This window comes from Protopterus annectens, chromosome 10.part0 (genome assembly GCF_019279795.1).
Source record: "Protopterus annectens isolate FY-2018-M chromosome 10.part0, PAN1.0, whole genome shotgun sequence".
Taxonomy (NCBI): domain Eukaryota; kingdom Metazoa; phylum Chordata; order Ceratodontiformes; family Protopteridae; genus Protopterus; species Protopterus annectens.
In genome coordinates, this window is record NC_056744.1 from 1225817085 (window position 1) to 1225843078 (window position 25994).

The window sequence follows — 25994 nt, forward strand, 5'->3', positions numbered from 1 at the left end:
TCCAGAGCCCTTAGAGACTCCCTGGTTGCAACTAACACCTGAGTAAGAAGGGACTGAAAAAAGGGAATCAGAGGCAAAGCCTTGGGAGGCAGCAAAGATGCCAGAATAGGAATGGATGGCAGCCTGCACCCGAGAAAATCATGATCTGGACAATTAGTCAGGAACGATTTCTGGAAATTGTCTGCAAAACCTAGGCTTTGCAAAAGGCAAATAGCATAGTGGAAGTGATAAAGCACAGTCTCTGGAGAGGAAGCCTGAATGAGCAGGTTGTCCAGGTAAGAAAAGATCCGGATCTTCCTCATCCTAGAAAAAGCAATCACAGGAGCAAGGCATATGAAGACCCTTGGGGCAGTAGAGAGGCCAGAGGGCAAAGCAAAGAACTGAAAATGGAAGGAAGAAACAGTGAAATGCAAAAATTTCCTGAAATGGGGATGAGCAGGAATATGGAGACAAGCATCAGTGAGATCCTGACAGACTAGGAAAGCCTGAGGTGGAAGAACAGGAAACAGGGGTTGGAGGGACAGCATTCAAAAGGAAGGAATCTTTAAAAAGATGTTGAGCTAAGAAAGATCCCAAATGGGTCTCCAGGAGTCTTCTTTCCTGGGAACTAGAAATATTCTGGAATAAAACCCCTTCCCCCTTTGAGAAGCAGAAATTGGTTGGATGGTGCCTTTACACAAAGGCCCTGAAGTACACCTGGAAAAAAGGGCAGCTGATACTGAGGAAGTTGAGGAATGACCAAAAAAGGAGGAATGTATTTCCATACCATGTAATACCCCTGATGAATGATGGCCAGAACTCAAGAATCCTGAGGGATCCTTAACCAATTGTGAAAAGAGAGGGAAAGATGAAGAGATAAAGGAACTTGACTTAGGAGGGTGGGAAGAAAACAGTCGGACAGAACCTAGCTTATCTGGAAAAGGAGGTTTCTGAGTTTTAGGAGTCTAAGTAGACTTATCAGGAGAAGCCCTTCTAGAACACTTTTTACCTTTAGGAGGACAGCAAAACTGTCTACTTACAAAGGCAGGCCTGGAAGGATAATTCCTCAGAAATATGGGAACAGGGGAAACAAAAATACATTTCAATTCTTGCAAGGCCTTGTCTTTCTCTTGCAAGAACGTAAAAAGCTCAGCAGCAGAACCAAACAAATTTTTATTGTCAAAAGTAGCAGCCATCAATTTAGCCTTAATATCATCAGGCAAAGGCTGGAGGTGAAGCAAAGAATAATGTCTAAACACAGAACCAAAAGTAGCGGCTCTAGAAGCAGCATCAGCTGCATTGTAACTACATTAAACAGAATGAGGGGCCACTTGAGAAGAGGATTCCAACAAAGAGAGGGCCGAAGCCTTCCCCTCAGGTTCAGGAAAGTCAAAAATAACCTGAAAGGCCTGGGAGAAAAGAGCTAAAACACACCTGGTCATATAGGTCTGGTAGTTAGCAGCCCAAAAGTCAAAGGTAGCAGCAGTGTATACCTTTTTTCCTAAGCTTTTCATGGCCCATACTGTCCTTGTCAGAAGGAAGTAATTTAGTGGAAGGTAGCAGTTTGGAAGGTTTGTCTGAAGAAACAGAAGGGTCAGCAGAAGGGCACTTGTAAAAAAAATGTACAATCATCAGGTACTTCATAAAGCCTATCAGCTGTTTTAAGAGCTGGGGCACAGAATCAAGAAGCTGAGGAAAAAGAGCCCAAGACAGCAAGGACAGAAGGGACAGCAGAAGGCTGAGGAGACTCCATCCAGAGGATTTCATAGTACCTCTTCTGAACATCAGAAACCAGGGTACAGACCCATATAAAAAATTCCATCATCCAAGAAATACTGTCCCCAAAGGAAAGTTCTTCAAAGGGAGAATCTGGACTAATGGCTTTCTCTTCCTCAGAACCATATTCTAATGGTGACTGAGAGGAATAGGTTAAAGACTCTGTCACAGTCCAATTCCTCATCAGAAGAGTCCTGCTCCCTAAGCCTCTTAAGAGGAGTAGAAGACTTGGGGGAGGGGGGCAGAAACTCCCTGTGGAGGCTTCAAGGCCATGAGTGCATTAAACAACTCCTGGGTGAAATCCTGTCACTCACACTGAGGATCCCTAGGAGCAGGGGAAATGTGTTTTGTTTTCTGCTTCTTTTGAAAAGGACGTCAACCCTAAAGATTTTATCAGATTCGGACCCTTGCCTACACTCAATCAATGTAGTAGGAATCTTCTCCCTAACAAGAATCTGTGAAATACCCCTCAGTTCCTCGGATATGATCATCAACACCTGTAATGGAAGTCTGCAGAGCCTCCGAGGACATGTGAGATGCTGAATCCATGCAAGTATCCAAAATGGTTGTGGCAGAGGAATTTAAAGGAATGACAGGATGATCCTTCCGGCTTTCACCAGCTTCAAGAGAGACATCCGGGGGAGGTGGTACACCAGCCAAATCTCACTAACTTTTTTGATCCTGTTGGTAGATGGCTGACCATCAGGCCGGGACAATTCTGCCATTGCATCTTACCCCAACAACTTAAGACATTGATTCTCAAGGTAGACAGATAAAGAGGACTGTAGATTATGAAAAGTCTTAAGGACAAACCCCTGACAAACTGAGCATGACATATGGCCATGAGAAGCACCCAAACAAAACAAACACTGCTCGTAATGATCCTTATGGAGAATCCGTCTCCCACATTGAAATTTTCCCTTTCTGGATTGCATGCAATCTTCACAATAAAAGTAATGAAATCAAAGACAAGAAGAAAAATCCCAACAGGGCACTTATCTGAAATGGCTTGATAATCAACAGATGAAGGAGCATACAGACTAACGATCAAAGATGGTACTCGGACTGGTGGCAAAGTAATTCTGAGGTCTGTGTGTCACCTTTATGCACTATGCCAAGAGCAGAAGGCATACGTGCGATGTGCAACATACTAATAATCTTAATGCTTTGGTATACTGGCAGGACGTCGGGCTACCCTTGGCAGGGGATCCCTAGAGTAAGGAATACTGCAACAGTGATATGAAAGGACATCAACATTTCTGTATTCCAGAATTAACAAATAGTTTGGCTTACCAGTATTATTATACTTTATCAGGTTTTTCATTGTTGGTATCATTCTATCTGACCACTGCTCCTTATCAAACTACTTGTAATGTGTTTGAATTAACAATTTCTAGAAAAAAAATTCTGAACTCTTGGCTACCAAAATGTGGATCTCACTGCAAAATAGTCATTAGAATTCTATATCTTACAAAACTATTTCTAAACACAGCAACAACAGCAGTATTTGTGTCCTTCAGTTTAACTACTCTGGAAACTTAAGAGTAAATAATCGGCACAGATCAAATACTATCCCTCTCTGACCTGAAACAGATATGTTACATCCTTATTCGATGGCAGCTCTGGCAAGTATTAACTACCTAACTCTTCTTTAAGGTTCTGATCATGAAACCTATTGCACATTTGACAATTCTGCATTATATCTGCTATATGATCTGCCGTCTTTGGTTAATACAGAACATCTCAGCTCATCTCTTCACAATTTATAACACCCAACTGCGATTCATGGATTTTCTCCAACATGTCCCTTTTATTCAATTACGTAAAATCGGCTCTACTAGATTTGAGCATGAGACCTTGCAGGCTGTGCACTTCTGCTAAATTGTCTGCTCATTTTAAGAATGTCACTTTCTTCATTTTCCAAGATAGATGCATACTGATCAATAGCTTAGCTTCAGAAAAGTGTGAAACTAAAAGACAAGTGCCGGGAACTTTGTCACTTTAAGTAAATTCAGTTACTGGCTAGTAAGTACACTGCCTGGATGCCACAAAGAAGAAACTAAGAGAGACTGAAAGAAAATCAACTAAAAAAGGTGAAGAGAAAGCACCAATCAAGAAGAAACCTGCAGCTGTTCAGCAAAAACAGCTCAAGCGCCAGCTTTGCTGCAAAATGTGTCTTTCATTTACCAAGGAGAAAACATAAGTCAAATGTGTTCAGAGATGATTAAAATAAATTAAACAATGAAGGAGTATATCAACTTAAATAACAAAAGGCTGGAAAAAATGGAAGAAGCTACAAATAACTATTCAGATGAGCTAACAAAGCTGCAAAAATCAAAGGTCGAAATGAAGAAAAGGCTATTTGAGTATGAGACTGCTCAAGAAGAATGTCTCAAAAAATGGTAAAATTAGAGAACACAGCATGTAGAGAAAAATGAGAGATTTTCTCTTGTGCCACAGAAATTAGAAGGAACAGACAGTATTGGTATTATGAAGGTACAAATAAGCAACTGTACTAGTATTCCACAGCAGGATCTTTTAATTCAACAGGCACATCATGTGTATGCTCCAAACCTGGCCATGAGAAAGCAGACAAGACCTGTATTAGTAAAGATGCAATCCTACCAGCAGAAACAGACATTATAGCATTTGTAGAAAATTTTTATTCACTGTACACGAGGCAGAAGAGAAATATTTATTCCAGCAATAAGGGAATGTTGAAAGGCAGATGCGAAATTCAAACTGCTGTATCCAGCTGTCTTTAGAATATTTCTTTTCCTGGAGGATCAAAGTCATTTTTTGATGCAGAACAGGCTAAGGAGAAAATACAAAAGTCTGTCCAGCAAAAAGTGAGCCATCAGAAGGGGACTCTGCTTCTCATTCTTCTGATAATAAAGCACATGCAGAGGCTTTGCTAGTAAAACTCTTTTTCCAGTGTTCCAAAGCAAAATACTTGAGAGATAGAGAAAATCACAGGAGTTGAACAGAGGAATCAGGAGTACCTTGGAATTGAACCAGAGCCTGGAGCTGGGAGATGGAGATGAATAGGAAGGCGGCCAGCAACATGGAAATTAGTGAATAAATGTGAGATTACATATCTCAATCACATTTATGAAATATGGCTATGTAAGAAAAAGTGGAAAGAATGGATTTCTGTTGACTATGTTAAACTTGTGGGGAACTGAAACTCATCTGCCTCACTCCATGTCATTAATGTTTGGAAGGACAGTAAGGAGAAAGGAAGAGGAAGGAAAAGGGTTACTGAGTACAACCATTTCTGTTCTTAACAGTATTTCTATAAAACCTTTCATGATATAAATTGCACATTTTATAGTAAAGTATTTTTAGTTACTGTTATATGGGATAAATATACTAAAGTAAACAGGAGCCATTTCTTTTTTCTTTCTTTCCCCTTTTTTAGTATTAAGAAATGTAAGCATTCCACTGCAAAAAAGAAAAAAAAGGATAGATGAAAGTATATTTAAGTTAACAGGCTCTATAATCTTGGCTTGTCAAAGTGGGGATAGGGTGCCAAGATTATAACATATCTAGAGCTGATATGTTTTCTCTTACTTTTGCATAGGTAAATGTCTGGATTAATACCCTTGGCTTAATCTAATACCAAATTTTAAGTGGGAAAAAGTAAATAAGACAGCACTGAATGTAATGAAAAGTTTTCTTTAGCAACAAATGTTTTAGCTTGTCTTTAGAAGCCAGCAGCTGAGTGCTCCATGTTCTTCTTGCGTTTCCATGGAGACAGACTGATGATAGGACAATAAAAAGCCAAAGCACTGGTTTCTTCAAAGTTAATGTTTTTTTGAAAGCATGCAAGTTGTTTTTCACATCTGGGAGCAAAATAAAGATAAAATTACCAACTACTGTAGGCAGGAACACATGCAGTAACATGAGTTTAAGCAAAGATAAATTCAACTTTAGGTTAGATAAGGCCTGTACTTGCAGCTGTCTATATGGGACAATAGTTCCTATTAGGAGGGCTGAACTTCATTATTCAAAGGTGTACATAGTTTTAGGTGTTTGTTTTAAGTTAACAGATTATGGCAGTGTTCTGGGTTGTGTTGTTTTTTTTTAAGAGTTTTCATTAAAGCAAAAAGACTTGCAAAATGTGACACAGGTTTAAATAGAGATGGTAGTAAAAACTATTCAAAGGCTCAATCTGACAAACAATAGTGGTTGCGTGCATCACAAAAGCTGTGAGTAGACACTTAAAAAGCTGTCATATATAACAGGTGGGAATAATGACTTCTTAAAATGGCAACACTTTCCATATCATCTTGTAGTGTGAATGGTCTTACAGGTACAGACAAAAAGGAAAGAATATGTAATTAAGAAATGAAGAGTGGAAATAGCAATGGTACAGGAGATTCATTTGGAAAAAAATGATCATGTGTATTTCTTTAAAAAAAGATTTTGGGATGGATAGTCAACAAAATATCAAGGGACACAGGAAAAGAAAAGTACATGCATTCATTGCTAGAGGAGCTCCAATACTGACAGAAGAGGGTAAACAGATAATGATTTCTGGTAGTAAGGGCCTACAGGCAAGGGATGAGGATTACACTGGCATATATTTATACTGCACCCAAAACTGCTATTATGGAGCTTATGACATTTTTGGCAGAAACAGTCATAGGTGGGGACTGAAATTTGATTGGTAACAATGAGGATGTATCTGAGGGGCCTAGAAGGGAAAATATAACAAAAGATGGTATATTTCTGAATGAATTTATGAAAATATTTTGCAATGAAGATGTGACTTCCATAGTAGGAACTCAAAGAGAATTTATATATTATTCCACAAGGTACATTAACTGGGCTAGACTAGACAGAAATTATAGTTCACAGGGATATGTGCATTTAATTGAGAGCTTTGATGCACATCCAATAATTAATTCAGACCATGCATCGATGATAACTAAGACAAAAATGCAGGGTAATGAAGTAAAAATGAGACATCAACTTGCCTGTTAAAAAGACAGAAATTTAAGGAATGGGTAGTTGGGAATTATTTGGCAGCTGTTAGGAAAGACAGAAATACTCCAGAAGTTATAGGCAGTGAGTGGGGTACAATGAAAGGAGAGTTTAAAAAAATCTTTTAGTGCAATGACATAAACAACAGAAAGTAGAAAGGACTGTTGTTAAACTTAGCCTACAACAAGAAAATAACCAAAAGAAATGCAGAAATATCAGAATATTTTGGAAATGTTATGAAAATTTGTATAAAGCAGAGAAATTGGGAAATCAAGAAAAAGCGCAAATGGAAATATTTATGGCAGACTTACATATGCCAACATTAGAGTTAGATTAGGCTCAACAATTAACATTTAAGGAGGAGATAATATAAAAATGGTGATGTATAACCACTCTGCAGGAAAGAATCCAGGAATACGTGGTATTCCAGTGGAAGTTTGAAATCCAGGAGGGAAGAAAGTGATAAAGATCTTGAAAGTTTTGATTAGCAATATTTTAAAAGGAGGGGCAGCACCAACATCCTATGAAAAAGGTGTGGTGGCTGTTAATACCAGAGGACAGTAAATACCCATCAGATCCAGCTTCATATAGGTCCATTTCAATTTTAAACCAAAATTATAAAGTGTTTATGTCTATCATAGCTAAAAGAATGACAAATGTGTTATTAAAATTGATAGATATGGATCAATGTGGGTTTCTGGAGGGGAACCAAACATTTAACAACATTACTACAGCAATGATGATCCAGAGGGAAGCAGAATGTATGGAAAATATCACTGTTGTTGGTGGATCTTGATGCAGAGAAACCATTTGACAGAGTAAACTGGGATTATATGAGTAGGGCAATAGAAGCATTTACATTCCCTGATACAATAATAAGGTTAATTATGAAGATATAAGAAGGATCTGAGGCAAAATTCAAAGTGGGAGGGTTCCTCTCTGATACGTTGTCTCTGAAAACAGAAACCAGGCAGGGGTGTCCTCCTTCCCCTTGTTATATTTAGAAAGACTGTCAAAGAAAATAAGGGACTCAGAAATTAAAGTACATAATTAGTAATGTATTCAAAAAAAGTTCTCTTTATTTGCAGAAATTATTTTGTACCTGATAAAACAAGAAATGGACATCTTAGTGTTGTGGAACATTCTGAGATGGTTCCATTTTTTTGTGGGGGATATAAAATTAATGAAGACAGATAAAAAAAAAATATGTATTCACCATAATGCTCCATCTGTGTTGCCCATTTTTATTCTTCCTTAACGTATGAGGATTTGGATCTGACTTGGCCACCTTCTAAAGATTCTGGGATATGACACTTGAGCTCCTCCCTAACCCACAATGCGCCCAACCACTGCAATTCCTCAGAACAAGTTTGCTGCTATTATATGTATTATCATCAGAAAATATAATAATCATATGACAGAAAAAGTACTAGCTGAAAGGTCAGGAGTTCAAACAGGAACCATGGTTCCTTCCAAGAAATACATTAGGTCCCTCCCAATGACATGGACAGGGGGAAGAAGGGAAGGAAGCTGAAGAAGAACGAAAATAGGCAACAAAGATGGAATGTTATGGTGAGTACATAACTTCTTTATCGGATGTCATTTTCATTTGTTCCTCAACATATGGGACAGAGTCCCCAGCTATGGTAACCTTGGGTGGTCCTCAAGGAAGGATGTTCTGGAGAACCAAGGAATCAAGTCAGCTCTGTTTCTGGAGATGATGTCCGATTTGTAATGAGCAATAAAAGTACTGGTATATGACCATGTAGCAGCTGCACAAATATCATCAATGGAAGCCCTAGCCCAAAAAGCAGCAGAGATAGACAATGACCTGGTGGAATGGACCTTTGGATGCAATGGTAAAGTTATGCCTTTATGTAACAGACATACAGGAAATAAAATCTGTTATTCATTTAGCCAAAGTAACTTTTGAAACAGGTTTTTCCATTCAGTTTTTAGCAAAGGAAACAAATAACTGATCAGTTTTCTTAAATTATTTGGTTCTGTGAAGGTAAAACCAAAGCTGCCTATATACATCCAACAGATGAAGGGTGTACTCTCCTTTGTTTTCAAAATTAGGGAAAAATAACTGCAAATTAATCACTTGTCTGTGGTTGCTCTCAGATGCAACTTTTGGGAGAAATGAAGGGTTTGTGTGTAAAGTAACTCTGTCTTTGTGAAAAGGCAAATATGGTGGTTTGGAAGACAGAGCTTGGAATTCAGATACTTGTCTTGCAGAAGTTACAGCCACCAAAAATACAGTTTTCCATGAAAGAAACTTGAGATCTACTTTAGCTGATTGTTCACATGAAGAATGTAATAAAAATTGCAAAACATAGTGAGGTCCCAAGGTGGAGTAGGGTCCTTTACAAGAGGTCTGAGTAAAAGGGTAACCTTCAGGAAGGCCTTACATAATGCTTCTTCTTTAGAGTAATCTAAATTACCTCCAATGTGATAGCCGAAGATGGCTGCATACTGAACTTTAATAGTGGAAAAACTTGTCCCCTCTTGAAAAATAGAAGTAAGGAGATCAAGGCTAGAAGGAAGTGGGGCGGTAAAAGGATCCAACTTTCTCTGTTGGGCCCAAAGGAAAACCTTTTCCATTTACTTTTGTAAACCCTTCTAACTGAACATTTATGAGATGAGATTAATGTTTTTTGAGCAGGGCCTGGAATGTCTCGCTATCACTGAAATTGGAGAAACCATGCGGTCAGCCTGAAGCCTGCAACATTCAGGTGAATCTGCCCTGATAGGTGAGATAAGAGATCTGGACTGATGTCCAACATCCAAGGAGGACATACTACCCAAGACCAAAGGAAAGGAAACCATACCTGTTGAGGTCAAAAAAGGAGCAATGAGGATTACTGTACTCTTCAACAAAAGTGCTTTCCGAAGAAATTTGGGGATAAGAGGTAGGGGGATGATAAGTATAAAGGAGACTGGAGGGCTAAACGCAGACTACAGCATCTCTCCGTGACTGAAGCAAGCAGACCCCATTTTTGGAAGATCATGTTTGCCACTGACTGAGAGGCCACTTGTGAGGCACGAGGACAGTCCTGCTGAGTTTGTCTGCTAAAGTTTGGATTTCCCCATTATGTGCATCGCTACTAGAAAGCGGATGAATGAGCTCACCCATTGTCACACTCTTATTGCTTCTCGACAAAGTGGGTAGGATTTGGTTTTCCCGTTTGTTGATGTACCAAACTACTGACATATTGTTTGTTTGAATTGCAACAATCCCTACAGGAAGAAAGCTCTGAAAGGCCTACAATGCTAGATGAAACTACTCTGATCACTAGGGCACTGATATGCAAATTAATCTCTTGTAGGGACCATGTGCCTTGAAAAATCTATCCCAATTAATGCCCCCCACCCCAAGTGGGAAGCATCCGTAGTCAACGTGGCATTTAGTGGAGGAAGGATAAATGGACACCCTTGACTGATCTCCTCGAATGGACTTGACCAAAGAAGAGACTTTTTGCAAGCCTGTGACATTTAACAGGATGTCTTAAAGAGTGTTGATGAAAGGACCATTGTACAGCTAGGGTCCATTATAGAATTCTCATGTGTATTCCTGCCAAGGGAATTAAAGTAACTGCAGCAACAATTGACCCTAGAGCTCTGAGGAACAGTTTAGCTGTAGAAGGAAGAGAAAAAAAATTGTCTGACATGCATCTTCTGTGTAACAACTCTGTTTAGAAGAGCTAAAAAACTGACAATGTCTAACCGAGCTTCTATGAACTCCCAGACTTGGACTGGTTGAAGTTGTGACTTGTCCATACTGACTATGGTTCTCAGCAAATGGGATAACTTGAGCAAATAGTCTCTTGCTTTTATGAACAGATGCCCTTTTGGTGCGGTGAGGAGCCAGTTATCTAAACAAGGAAACACTCTGAATCAGAGCAGTCTGAGGTGAGCTACTACCACTGAGACTGAAAGCCAGGGCTCTGAACTGATAATGACTGATTTACAGCTAGAAGCATAGATACCTTCAAGAGTGCCTGTTCATTTTGATGTGATAGTATGCATCTTGAAGATGATACAGCACATCCAGTTGTTCTTCTGCAGGACAGGTAAATGGACTGTACTGTGATCATCAGGAATTTGAAATTCTTTACAAAATGATTTAGATAACTGAGATCCAATATAGGTCTCAGGTCCCCTGATTCTTGGCACTAAAAAGAACTTTGAATAAATTCTGGATCCTCTTTGGTCTTGGGGAACTTCTTGGATGACTCTCTTGTTTAGCTGATTTGAATTTCTATAGCTGCAAGCTCCCTCTGATTGGGTGGAACATCAGGGAGACATTTTCTTTTCTTTAGGGGCAGTTGGGAAAAGGGAATGGAGTATCCTCTGGATATGATCCTATGTACCCAAGAATCCTTTGTGATAGCTATCTAGACATCTAGATGCAAGGATAAGCACCCCGCTCAACTGCCTCCAGAGGGCTACAGCCTGGTAACCTTTCAGGAGCATTGAAAGGATCGGTCTGCAAAGGAATCTCAAAATCCTTGATTTTGTGCCCCCCCGCTATGTTGGTGACATCTACCATTGTAGCTATTTCCACCTGCCTGTGGGGTATAACTCTGCATGATTCCTAAAGAGGACCTTCAGACTTCCGGAACGACACTGCTTTGATTCGTAGAGAAAGGTCTCTGTGGGAGTAGAAAAGTGAATTATGACAGCAGATAAGGTCTTAAGGTCTTTCCATCCTGTTCACTGCAGAAAGGACACTCTCTCTCACAGTGGACCCAAACAAGGAAGGTCCATCAAAAGGAGCATTGATGAATGACACCTTGAAAGCTTCTGCAAAATTGCATAATTGTATCCAGCCATGTCTCCTTATGGCTATGCCTGAACCAGCCACCCTTCAGGAACCTTTAGCTGTACGTGATATTAATTTCTTGGATGCATTTGTAATGGACTGTAAGGTGGCCAGTTGTGAAAAAAATATTTCTGTTCCTCAGAGGACTTGGATCCTGGGGCATAATTAGAGAGCTCCTTTATCAAATCCCTCTGTAATCTGGTGAAATGTACCAGGTAGGTCAGTGAACACAGGGCAAATGTTGCTGATGCATACACTTGCTTCCCAAATCTGTCCAAAGCCAAAGACTCTCTGTTAGAGCGACAGACAGAGGGGCTCTGCTCTGCTATTTACTTTTTGGGGGCTGCTGCAACAACCATGGCATCTACAGGAATCCCTTTAGTCCAGTACTGTCTATCAGCAGGGGTGCTCAAAAGTTTATCAGTGCATTTGGGAATTGGCTCCTCGGAGTACAGTTCCTTCCATGAGACGAAGTCTATAAGCTCATTTGGGCTGGGGGAGGTAGCCAAAACTTAGAAAATCCAGACCTAAAGGCTTCCAAAAATACTACCTCCTCCTGGGAAGGGGTTTGGGAACACCAAGCGCCTTTCTGGTGAAGGATTTCTAAAATGTCTCCAAAAGAGATGTCCTCAGATGGAGATCTCGGGGACCTTTCCCCTTCATCAAAATCAGTGTCTTTTGTAAGACATTTCCTACTGGAATCTAAGTGCCTCCTCTTGCACATCCTGTTCCAAGGACCTATTCATCAGGATCCTCTTGTGAGGTATCAGAAGAGGCGGGGTGGGGAGCTCCTGAGCAGGATGAGTAGACTCAGGCACAGGATCCTTAGGCAGAGCAAGGGACGGACCTGATGGTGAAAGAGTTGAGGCTATCTTTGGATGAGAGAAAACCTTCTCCATCACTTCGAAGGCAGAAGGACCGGGAGAGACTGAGGAAAGACCGCTTGGAGCTGAGGCTCTTGAAGCAAACAATCCCATGCCCTCCCTGATCCTTCAATCCAAAGGGTAAGTCAGAGCTGAGCAGTCAAGCACCGAAGCACCAAGGGGAAGCGAGAGCTCTGAAAGCTTCAGAATCAAGGTCCGCCCCTTGGAACTAATGCCAGTGCTTTGGGTATGAGAATGATCCAGCTCAGACAGTGTTGGACCCAATTGGATCAGGGACATTGCCACAGAAGAAGAAACAAGAAACTTTGGATCTGATGGCTCGACTCTAGGTATCCTTGGATCCAAAGACTCTGAAACAGAAGGCTGGATTAAGTAGCAGAAAGTATTCCAAGAAGGCTGGATTGGAGAAAGACTGACAAATTGTTGAAAAGAAGGCTTCAGGCTCTTGGATCTGATGGGAGATGGAAGCGGCAGAAATCCATATGTATCTTTATCTTAAAGAACTCTATCATCCTATCCACCCACCACTATCTTGGAGACTTTGGTATGACCTAATGGATGAGGTGGAAGGTGGTTTGGTGATACTGGCTCAAGGGAATGGAGAAAGGAGATTCTGCTGATAGGGATAACTGCAATTAGGTGATACAGACAAAAGGCAAGAAGGGGCTGGAATTTACTGGAGAAAACTGGCCATGGAAAAAGGTATTGGAGGCAAATAACTAGAGAGGGAAAGGTAATAGAATGGGAAGAGATCAAGAATTTAACTGGACTGCAGGTTACAGACTGCCTTCCCTATCAAGGATTGATATCAGAGTACAGGCAAAGAGAAAGAAATAGGGGGGGCCCTAAACGAAAGACTAGCACTGGTAGAGTTTTTAGTAGAATCTAGAACAGAAGCTGCCATTAAAAAGGAATAATTAGTAACATGTAAAATACTGCATAACTATAAGAATCAATCAGAGGAGGTTAGAAAGGATTGGGAAGACAGACTGGATAAGCAATTCACAAAGAAACAATGGGAGGATATATGTAAGTCTCCAAAATATGCAACAAAATCTAGAAGATTTAGTATTTTTGCTTGGAAAGGTTTACATAGATATTTTTATACCCCAAGGAGACTCCAGAGAATTTTTCCTCGGGTAGACAGCAAATGTTGGAGGATTGACAAGGATGAAAGAGGTACTTTGGATCTTATTTTCTGGGAGTACTGTGTGTTGTTGGACTTTAAGGATGCCCTGAGGTTTGCACTGTCGGAGATGCTGGGTTGGCAGATTAGTGTGGCAAGGAAGATGATTCTTCTGAGTTATGACACAGAATTGGTATTGCCTAGAGATGGTAAGGCCCTTGCTGTGCCTAATTATGGTGGCTGCCAAAAAAGCAATTACTAGAAAATGGAAATCAAAATCTAAACCAACTATATTAGAAGTAGTGAATATAGTAACACAGATAAATCAACTGGAATTAAGATATTTAGAAAAGGGTAGGAGCAAACCACATAGGAAAAAAATGGGAATTGTGGGAACAGTATACAGGGCAGGAATGAGGTTTAAAAGAAGGCAGAACTTAAATGAGCTATGTAATGTTTGACTGAAAATGATTGGGTAGATTATAATTGATGTATAATGTTTGCAACTGGGAGTGTGTCAACATGGTTTGTGATGTAAAATGCTTGTAACTAGGATTGTGTCAGTGTGTGTTTCGTTTTCATTTATATAAATGTATGATTGTTTATGTTGTGATGGTTCAATAAAGATGTTTCTTGTTCAAAAAAGGGGCAGGAATAGAATAATGTATGTAATGTTGCTTAGGTTATGATATACAGCAATATATGTTAATTATAATGTTAGCTAATGTTAATTTAATATAATTTCATTACTTTTGTATAAATGTAAATTTGCCTATGTTACAAGTGATGAGTCAATACAGGTGTTTAAAAAAAAAAAAAAAAAAAAAAAAGAAACAGAAGGCTGGATTGGAGAAAGAGTGACAAATTGTTTAAAACAAGGCTTTAGGCTCTCGGATCTGATGGGAGATGGAAGCAGCAAGACCCCATCTGGATCTGCATCTTAAGGAACTCTGTCATCATCCTATCCACCTGCACTATCCGGGAGACATCAATATGACTAATGGATGATGAGGTGGAAGGTGGTTTGGTGATACTGGCTCAAGGAAAAACCTGGGAGCTCGAACCTGAGGAGATGAGACTGACGGAGTCGGATCCGAGGACCTAATCACTTTTTTAGGTGGCTCCAAAGGAGGTGCAGAGTGAGGAGGCCAGGCAGGAGAGTATTTACGATGCTCCCACAGCTCCTTAGACTTTTGAGAGGGGGTTTGAGCCTCTGATGTAGAAGTAGCAGTAGAATACAATGAAGCTGGAAGGAGGCCTTTCAAAATCAATTTATTTTACTTGTCACTAAGAGCTCTAACATTAAAAGCCACACATAGAACAAGATGTGTCCAGATGTGCTGGCCTCAAACAATAAACACACTCCCTCTGGGCATCAATGTTGGGAATCTTATGCCCACAGGAAGTGCACTTTTTGAATCCTGTCAGCTTGGACTCAGCTGTACTGAACAAATTAGCAAAGGGCAGCAATACGTAATGTTAACTAGGTCTAAGGACTAAAGTCAATCATTAAAAGAAAACAAACTTTACTATATAAAGATTTTTTTATATAGAGGAAACAGAAATATCAACAATGGTAGATCTGAGAAAAAGAGAAAGGGAAAACTACTAGCTATGGTAGATAAAGAATACCAAAAGAACTAGTATAAAGGGCAAGGGAGACATTAACTAGAGATCAAAAAGTTATAGATAAAACAGAAAGGGAATAAAATAAGTTTTAATTTGTACTCACTAACTCTTCTAGCTTGAGAGATTGCAATCCCGGAACGTGAATTGCAGCAAACAAGATCTTGGGGGTCCTGCAGATTTTACTTATTGACATAACCTTAGAAGTTACTGAGTCACTATAACCCCCGGTGCCAGACAAGGCAAGTGAAGAAAACAGGTTTTGCATTGTCATGTATTTCCTTAACGGTAAGAAGCACAAAACTCATATGACTCGCATTACATCGTCAGAAGGCAAGTTATCGGGATTTTTTTTTTTTTTAGGATAACTTGCAGAATCATCAACAATTTATGCAATTTACCAAAAATAAATAAGTACAAAAATGCCAAGGCAATTTAATACAAAGGGTTTCATGTTAAAGTTGAAGGTCTGAACAGTTAAAAGTGAGAAGGTGGCTGCTGCTATTGACAGATAATCCTCAACAACTTGCCCCCCCCCCCCAAAACAAAAAAAAAAAGAGAGAGAGACAAGACATGGCACAAATATGAACCAAAGTCAGGGTACAGGGACGTTATGCAAAATTATGGATAGTCAAGACTGGTGTGCTTCTTCAAAAAATGGTCCACTGAGATCAGTACATTACCCTGCGGCATTATGGGTAAGGGAGGCACTTGAGAGTCAGATCCCAGAATCTTTAGAAGGTGACCAAGTCAGATCTGAACCCCCCATATGTTGAGGAATGAATGAAAATGACCTAAGATCAAAGACTACAGTTGAAAACTTTGTATAAACACAAGAAATGGTTCAGCAATACCCATATTTATGGGGGTATGATAAAATTAAGTATTTAGGAGTATGGCTTAAAAATTATTCTGTTATGGCAACTAAGGATATCTGGAAAGAAAATAAAAGATAATACAAAAACTGAGAAACTGAAAGCTCTTGCTTATCAATATAGATAGCATGATACAAGTAGTAAAAATGTTTTTAGTTTCTTTAGTTGTATACATAGGTCAGGCATATTTTTATTAACTGGAGGAGAAATTGTGGATAGTAATTAATAAAGAGTTGAAGGATTTTATCTGCAAGTGGAAGGGGGTAAGATACAAGTGGGATAAGTTGATCCTTCCAATAGTACAAGGTGATTTAGAATGACCTGATTTGAAGGTATAGAGCTAAACAGTTAAGGCTCTTATATATAACACAAGCAGAAAGCTACAATTCAAAGTGGAAAGGGAAAATGATGAAGCAGGGGGAAAGTCAAGAAATAAGAAGAGACTGGGATTTTGGATGCAGATACTTAAAGGGACAATCCCAGCGTTTAAAATTCGGGTCCAAACTACAGCCGACCAAAGTAAAGCTCACTTTACCGTATCACTCACGTTCCCACCTACAGTGTAAATTTTCTTTTAAATATCCTATATATGTTCAGTCCCACTCCTGCTTTGGCTGCCAGCATCAACTACGCTTGAATTTTGTCTTCCTATCACTTCTCAATTGAACTTACACTTTTCAACTTTGCTTCATCTTTGCTGACACAGTCTCCACGGCTCAATCTTGGTAGTTTCTTTAATATCCTGTGTTGTTTTACTTTTTTTTTAGATAATTATTTTATTTTTTTGCCAATATATTTACAGTATAAGCCTGAATTTCGTATTGTTTTACAAGGGCATGCAGTTTTAGTAATACGCCGATCAAATGCTGTTTAAATGAAAATCGTTATTTGTGGTCCCTTTCTGCTGTTTGACTGGAAGTCAGTATATAATCAAATGTATCTTCATTTCAGCTGTCATATCCTACCCAAATCCAATCCTGCAATGTTTTTTTTTCTGCTACTTTCTTTTTTTTACTTTTCTAAGGTTATGTCAATACATAAAATCTATTTTTGCTGTTTTGCCCCGCAACCCACCCCTGCCACGTAATTTAGCCTTTGCTGGGATTTCTTGCTCTAAAAGGCTCAAAGAAGCTGTTTGTAAGCAGGAGGAACTCCACTTCATATCTGCCATGTGACACAAACCTTCATGCAAATACTGCATGATCATTACTGCTTGCCATATTTACTATTTACTTCAGAAACGAACCACAATGAATTAACACCTAAAATATTGAGCTTCACTAGTAAGTGCTTACCAACTGTTCCTACCAGTAAAAATTTGCTTTGTTAAAATGCTCTTTCACTGTGGTTCATTTCTATAGTGAATAAACGACCGTTCTAAAAAGCAAACTTTTACTGGCAGGAGCAGTTGGTAAGTACTTTAGAATGAAACATGTGTCCCTATTTTAGATGTTAATTTTAAAAAGACAAGATTAGTTCTGCAGACTGTCCTACTCTCAAATTGCTCAAAAAGCACCTCCCACAAATTTGCTTGATCCTTCTTTGCCACTCTCTGCCCCTTCGCTACTTTGAATATGTAAATTTTGACAGATCCAGGATTGCTTAGATTCAATACAATAAGTCTCTTCAATAAAGTTTTGATGCTAAAACCGGAGCAGGGGGGTTAAAAAAAGCACCCGTAAACTGTAGGTACAGATACTTTGTTGAAGGACTTCCCAGTCTAAAATTTAATATAGTCTTTTCACGTTCTTTATGTTGTATAATTTTTTTGGTCTGCAGCCACTAAACTTTGCTCAAAACATCTGAATGCTGCAGGTGTCAAAGGCCGTAAAAATATAAATATTACTTTTTTTATCTTCAGATAAAAACTAGCATTACTGAGTCACTATAACCCACGGTGCCAGATGAGGCAAGTGAAGAAAACAGGTTTTGCATTGACATGTATTTCCTTAACAGTAAGAAGCACAAAACTCATATGACTCACATTACATTGTCAGAAGGCAAGTTATCGAGATTTTTTTTTTTTTTTTAGGATAACTTGCAGAATCATCAGCAATTTATACAATTTACCAAAAATAAATAAGTACAAAAATGCCAATGCAATTTAATACAAAGGGTATAGTGTCAAAGTTGAAGGTCTGAACAGTTAAAAGTGAGAAGGTGGCTGCCGCTATTGACAGATAATCCTCAACAACTTGCCCCCCCACCAAAACAAAAAAAAAGAGAGAGACAAGACATGGCAAAAATATGAAGCAAAGTCAGGGTACAGGGACGTTATGCAAAATTATGGATAGTCGAGACTGATGTGCTTCTTCAAAAAATGGTCCACTGAGATCAGTGCATTACCCTGCTAAAAAAATATATTTCTATGCCCTATGACATGCACAGCATTCAGATGTCTTGAGCAAGGAAGTTTAGTTGCACATAAAAGGAACATGAAAAATACTATTTTAAAGTTAACACTAGGATATCCTGCACTCCCCCCATTCACTTCCCACAAACACCACAGCTATATTCATCATAAACGGCGGTATTGCATGCAGTTGAGCTGCTTTGCTACAGAAATGCTGAAATTACAATGTTGGATTTTTTTTTTTTGCAGTTGTTTATCAGTTGGTAGTATAGCCTGTATCAAGCCATCAAAGCGATGCTCTCTGTGGAGCAGCAGTGTATATACTTTTATTTATAGAATAAATAAATAATTAAAAATAAAACACAAACATGCACACAAACACGTACACCTCCATACTTCTCAACTGTCCCTGATTTTTTTTCCTTATATTTGTCCTGTCCGTTTTAAATCATGGATGATTACAGTCAGTCAGCAATGTCAGACATTAAAGTTTTATACCTCTTATTCTTCAGAAAATGCTTTGTAATACAAAACCTGTTCTACTAACTTTTAAGTAAATCAGAATAATATTTAAAGAGTGCCCCTGGTATCTAGCGTCCCTTACATATAACGGGCTTTGCTTGTTAAACTGATGGAGTTGACAGGTATGGTAGCCACTCCCCTCCCACACACACACACACACACACACACACACACACATTCAGACATGTAACACACATACGGTCACAAGCAGGTCCTCAAAGACATCCATACATCACTGCCACATAATGACTCGCACTGATAAACACACTCACCTGCTCTTAACAATCCCATAGCTGACCCCCCCCCCTTGCTTCAACCACTCAGGCAGACACATACATACTCATCTAACACCACTCATACCCCAAAAGATATGCATTTGGACTTGTTCATTAACATGGCAGTTCATACTGATTTATGCAGCCGAGCAATTCTCTGAATCGCTCAGCAGCATACATCCCATAACTCCAGGGGAAAGCACATGCCTAATTAGTAGAGGTTGCACAACTGGAATGCCTCATCAGCATTCAACATGTTCATGGAAATTGCTCAGACAGTGTAAAATCAGTGTGGTGTGCCTATCTATGAATCAGAAAGGACTCCACCAGTGGAAAACTGACTCTGTGGGGTCTTACCATTGGAGACAGACCTTTTTGAATCCCAGCCACAGTTTTTGCTTCTTTTTGCCACTAACTTAGCCATGGCTACTACCCTCAACCTTAACTATTTTAATATTGGCTCTGCTCAGAAGCATGCACAGAAGGTTGTTGTAGCTTGTGTGAAGGACTGGAGATGGTGTGTTCATATTTCTTTAATTTCCTCACAAACAAACCTCAGTGTTGTGCACAGAAGTTGATATAGCTTGTGTGGGGGCTGTGGGTAGTTTGGCCATTTTTTTTTAACTTTCCTCATAAACTACAGAGGTGTGCACAAAATGATGCTATAGCTTGTGTCATGACTAGGGACAGTGTGGCATTTCTTAGATTATTATAGATTACACAGAGACAGCGTACTATCTAGGAACAACAAGTTGGAGTGCATTATTGTGATCATTATTTTTTTTCATTTTCTTAACAATCGGATATCAACCACATATACAACTGGATATTTTTGAGAGTATTTGTAAGGAGACATGCTGTTTATACATGTCTGCAAGCAATAGGATGGGATATGTTATTGTGTTCTACATGCTCTTTCAGATTTGCCCCAGCTTGATATCAGAAGGGTACAAAGAAAGTAGCTAACTTTTTGAGGTAGGATTGAGGAAGGCATGCCTGGGTATACGTATGAAAGCAGTCACTTGAAATATATGACTGTGGCCATTTGGGGTTTTGCTTTCATCCCAATCTAACACCAGAGGAATACACAGCAGGTGAAAGTCTTTTTGTTTGGGGAAGGAGAGGAGTAGTAAGGCAGATGGTATTCCCAGAAAGGATGTATTAATCCTTGCAAGCATTTGTGTTCTCAGTTTATTGACAATGACTATTTTGTCAGCTTTCAGCATTAAGCCTTGGATGGTAATTACTTCTTCCTTAACTGAATTTATTTTTTTACTCATGGTTTTTGTTCAACACGTCACTGGATCAGAAGGTAACCCAGCCACTAGGGATGCACAAGTCAGTGCATTTCTTTGTGCCAGTCCCAAGCCCGGATAAATGGGGAGGGTTGCGTCAGGAAGGGCATCTGGCGTAAAAATTCTGCCAACACACTTATGGCGCAAAAATTTCATATGTCCATACCGGATCGGTCGAGGCCCGGGTTAACAATGACCGCCACCAGTACTGTTAGCCAACAGGGTTCTGGCGGAAATTGGGCTACTGTTGGCCGAAGGAGAAGAGGAGGGGGAAGGCATGCCCGAAGGCAGGATGAGAGGAGGAAGGTTAGGAGTGTAGCAGTGAGGGTAGGAACTTTGAATGTTGTCAGTATGACTGGTATAGGAAGAGAGCTAGCTGATATGATGGAGAGAAGGAAGGTTGATATATTGTGCGTGCAAGAGACCAGTTGGAAGGGAAGTAAGGCCAGGTGTTTAGGAAACGGGTTCAAATTGCTCTATCATGGTGTGAATGGCAGGAGAAATGGGGTAGGGGTTATACTAAAGGAACAATATGCCAAGAGTGTTTTAGACGAGAAGAGAGTGTCTGACAGAGTGATGTTTATGAAGCTCGAAATTGATGGTGTAATGATGAATGTTGTTAGTGCATATGCTCCACAAGTTGGGTGTGCGACGGATGAGAAAGAGAAATTTTGGAGTGAATTGGATGAAGTTGTGGTGAGTGTACCCAAGGGTGAGAGACTAGTGATTGGAGCAGACTTTAATGGGCATGTTGGTGAAGTGAATAGAGGGGATGAAGAAGTGATGGGTAGGTATGGTGTTAAGGAGAGGAATGCAGAAGGTCAGATGATTGTGGATTTTGCAAAAAGGATGGACATGGCTGTGGTGAATACATATTTTAAGAAGAGGGAGGAGCATAGGGTGACATACAAGAGTGGAGGAAAATGCACACAGGTGGATTATATCCTATGTAGGAGGGCCAGTCTTAAGGAGATTGGAGACTGTAAAGTGGTGGCAGGGGAAAGTGTAGTTAAGCAGCATAGAATGGTGGTCTGTAGGATGACGTTGGTGATCAAGAAGAGGAGGAGGAGTCTGAAAGCAGTGCCAAGGATTAAATGGTGGAAGTTAAAAAAGGGTGATTGCGAAGTGGAGTTTAGGGAAGAGTTAAGACAGGCACTGGGAGGCAGTGGAGAGTTACCGAATAACTGGGGAACTACAGCAGAACTAGTAAGGGAGACTGCTATAAAGGTGCTTGGTGTGACATCTGGACAGAGGAAGGAGGACAAGGAGACCTGGTGGTGGAATGAAGAAGTACAGGAGAGTATACAGAGGAAGAGGCTGGTGAAGAAGAAGTGGTATTGTCAAAGAGATGAAGAAAGTAGACATGAGTATAAGGAGATGAGGCGCATGGCAAAGAGAGAGGTGGCGAAAGCTAAAGATAAGGCGTATGGAGAGTTGTATGAGAGATTGGACACTAAAGAGGGAGAAAAGGACCTGTACAGATTGGCTAGACAGAGGGACAGAGCTGGGAAAGATGTGCAGCAAGTAAGGGTGATAAAGGATAGTGAGGGAAAGGTACTCACAAGAGAGGAGAGTGTGTTGAGTAGATGGAAAGAGTATTTTGAGAGGCTGATGAATGAAGAGAATGAGAGAGAGAGAAGGTTGGATGATGTGAGGATAGTGAATCAGGAAGTGAAACAGGTTAGCAAGGAGGAAGTAAGGACAGCTATGAAGAGGATGAAGAATGGAAAGGCTGTTGGCCCAGATGACATACCAATGGAAGCATGGAGGTGCTTAGAAAAAATGGCAGTGGAATTTTTAACTAGATTGTTTAATGAAATTTTGGAAAGTCAGAGGATGCCTGAGGAGTGGAGAAAAAGTGTTTTGGTACCTATCTTTAAGAATAAGGGTGATGTGCAGAGCTGCAGTAACTACAGAGGGATAAAATTGATCAGTCACAGCTTGAAGTTATGGGAAAGAGTAGTAGAAGCTAGGTTAAGAAGGGAGGTGATGATTAGTGATCAGCACTATGGTTTCATGCCAGGAAAGAGCACTACAGATGCAATGTTTGCTCTGAGAGTGTTATTGGAGAAATACAGAGAAGGTCAGAAGGAGTTGCATTGTGTCTTTGTAGACTTGGAGAAAGCATATGACAGGGTGCCTAGAGAAGAGTTGTGGTATTGTATGAGGAAGTCGGGAGTGGCAGAGAAGTATGAAAGAGTGGTACAGGATATGTACGAGGGTAGTGTGACAGTGGTGAGGACTGCAGTGGGAGTGACAGATCCGTTTAAGGTGGAGGTGGGATTACATCAAGGGTCAGCTCTGAGTCCTTTCTTATTTGCAGTGGTGATGGACAGGTTGACAGATGAAATCAGACAGGAGGCCCCGTGGACTGTGATGTTTGCAGATGACATTGTGATCTGTAGTGAGAGTAGGAATCAGGTTGAGGAGACTCTGGAGAGGTGGAGATATGCTCTAGAGAGCAGAGGAATGAAGGTCAGCAGGGCTAAGACAGAATATATGTGTGTAAATGAGAGAGAGGGTAGAGCAATGGTGAGGATTCAGGGAGTAGAGTTGGTAAAGGTGGACAAGTTTTAGTACTTGGGATCAACAGTTCAGAGTAATGGTGAATGTGGAAGAGAGGAGAAGAAGAGACTACAGGCAGGGTGGAATGGGTGGAGAAGAGTGTCAGGAGTGATTTGTGACAGACGGGTACCAGTAAGAGTGAAAGGGAAGGTCTACAAGAGGGTAGTGAGACCAGCTATGTTATATGGGTTGGAGACAGTGCATTGACAAAAAGGCAGGGATCAGAGCTGGATGTAGCAGAGTTAAAGATGTTAAGATTTGCACTCGGTGTGACTAGGATGGATAGGATTAGGAATCAGTATATTAGAGGGTCAGCTCATGTTGGACAGTTTGGAGACAAAGCAAGAGAGATGAGATTGCATTGGTTTGGACATGTGCTGAGGAGGGATGATGGGTATATTGGGAAAAAGATGCGAAGGATGGAGCTGCCAGGTAAGAGGAAAAGAGGAAGGCCTAAGATAAGGTTTATGGACGTGGTGAGAGAGGACATGCAGGCAGTTGGTGTGACAGAGCAAGATGCAGAGGACAGGAAGAAATGGAAAGAGATGATCCGCTGTGGCGACCCCTAACGGGAAAAGCCGAAAGATGATGATGATGACTGGATCAGAAGGTGGAAAATACTATAAAATGCACTTCAGAACATACACAGCCCCATGTCTTCTAGGGGCTAGCTGCCCCAAACCCTGTTTACTTATTTCCTACAAATTTATTACTGTGTTTTGGCCAGTTAACACATGTTAAAAGAATACACGGAAAATTGAAGTCAAACAGTAACAATGAATGTCTTTCCTTACTCAAAATTTTTGTTTTGACCATCATTGCAGCAAGTGGTTGTTTTAATAAAACCGCTTCAAAATGTACTTCAGAGCATCTACAAAAAAAAACATGGCTTCTGTAAACAGCTGATGAGTGAGGCAAAATGTGAAGAAAAGGAAGAAAATAGGAATAAAAATAATTTGTATAGTATGGAGAAGCTGGATGGAATGAAACCAGCGGAAGATGTGATCAGGAGGGAGCATTAGGCAGTGGGGAGGAGACACTGGAGACTTTTGTCTAGGGGCACCACCTCACCTAAGGTCATCCCTGCACGTAGGATTGCTCTAATGTGACATCATTATAGTTCATAGGTGAGTACTAGGCTACTGACCACAAGAGCCTTTTTAAACCTTGCCATGCATCCCACATCTCTGACAAGTTCTGCTACCCTTGGTAAGTGTAAGCAGGGGCCTGGGAGGTGAAACATTTACAAGCAGGGGCCTGGGAGATGAACCATTACAGGCTGCCTATGTCCACTAGAGACTTAGGTACCAAAGCAGGGATGAATTTCCTCTTCCTCATCCAACTGTCCAAATTACATTGGAATTGAGTTAGGGAGGAATTCTGCTTCATATAGATGCGGAGTCTCTGGGATAGATACCTTGAGGCGTTCTTGCATGGGACATGTTACTTACACCTTGTATTATTTTAGTGAAGAAGCTCTGTGAATGTTCCAATTGTTGCTTGTGCCTGGTCAGGTACATACTAAAGACGGCATTGTACTCAATGACAGGTCTGATGAAGGTCGAATACAGTAGAACAATTACCTGTTTTGACCTAGATGCCATACTTTTGTTTATAAGTTGCACCAAATAGAAGGATTTCTTCACTACTGTAGACATGGGGTGGTCAAAGGTTAGATTACTGCCTATATGTGGCCCCAAGCCTCAGATCATCTCTCAGGGGTGTGTTGTCAATATGCGACTTACCAACGGTGGATGACTTCCAGAAGGACACAATTATGGATTTCTTGTCATTTAGTTTCATTCCATGCCTCTGACACCAGTCATTTGTCTGTGTCAGTCCTTCCTGGAGAACATTTGCATCAGTGGGCGATTTTATGACTGCTCCTAATTTGCAATCATCTGCACATTTAGTCAGCCAGAGACCATGAACATTGGTCTTGACTTCAGACTCATAAATGCAAAAAAGTTGCAGTCCCAGGACAGATCCCTGAGGGTTCTGCTTGAGACTGGCCTCTTTGTAGAGGTGTATTCCTCAATTCCAAATTCCTGGGTCCTGACTATAAGCCAGCTGACTATCCACCGCGTGACATAAGGATTTATACCCAACTTCTTGAGTTTGTCAACAACTGCCAAGTGAGGTATTGTGTCAAATACCTTGGCCAGGCCAAGGTAGGCAGTGTGAACCATTTTGCCCTCATCCATTGCTTTAGTGACCTTCTCATAGACGTCTACTGGGTTAAGCAGCATGACTTGCCATTGACAAAACCAAATTGGATTGGTTGCAGTTTCTGGAAGTTTCCTATGTCATTACTGACCATTTCCATGATAATTCTTTCTATGGCTTTGCATATGAAACTAGTGAAATATATGGGTCTATACTTTCCAGAGTCCGTAGATGTCCCACCTCTGTGAAGAGGGATGACTGCTGCTGTTCTCTGCTCATGAGGTGCAAAGTCTGATTGGAGGCTACAGTTAAATAGAAATTCCATAGGGCCTGATAAGTCATGTTTGATGCTATTTAGAAGGACACTTGGGATATTGTCTGGACCCATTGATGCAGTGCTCTTGACCTTAGAGACAGCATTAAGGAACTGTTCTCTAGTGACATTAGGGGGAGTTATATTTGATGGTATTTCCTGAGAGGAGGTTAACAGGGAAAGAGGGGTAAAGTTGGAGCTGAATTTGTCAGCCAGTAGGTTTACTATATCTTCTAGTTCAGCTCTATTAACAATGAGCTCCAGACACAATTGTATTTGCCTTTGAGGCTGTGGACATAGCTAAAGTATGTCTTATGGTTTTCCTTGACCTGGTAGGCCAAATGTAACTTAAATTTGGCTTTTGTAGACCTTATTTGTCCTCTGAGTTGTTTGTTTAGTTTGATGAGAGTGCTTTTATCCTGCTG

At 40.3% G+C, this 25994-nt stretch overlaps 1 protein-coding gene across 1 annotated transcript in view; it reads right to left on the reverse strand.

Moving 5' to 3' along the window:
* Positions 1-25994, reverse strand: part of TUT4 (terminal uridylyl transferase 4) — a 3240181-nt gene that overhangs the window by 261929 nt on the left and 2952258 nt on the right. Inside the window, exon 28 of the mRNA XM_044086854.1 lies at positions 1020-1205. Coding sequence (XP_043942789.1) covers positions 1020-1205 — 186 coding nt within the window. The remainder of the gene's footprint in view (positions 1-1019; positions 1206-25994) is intronic.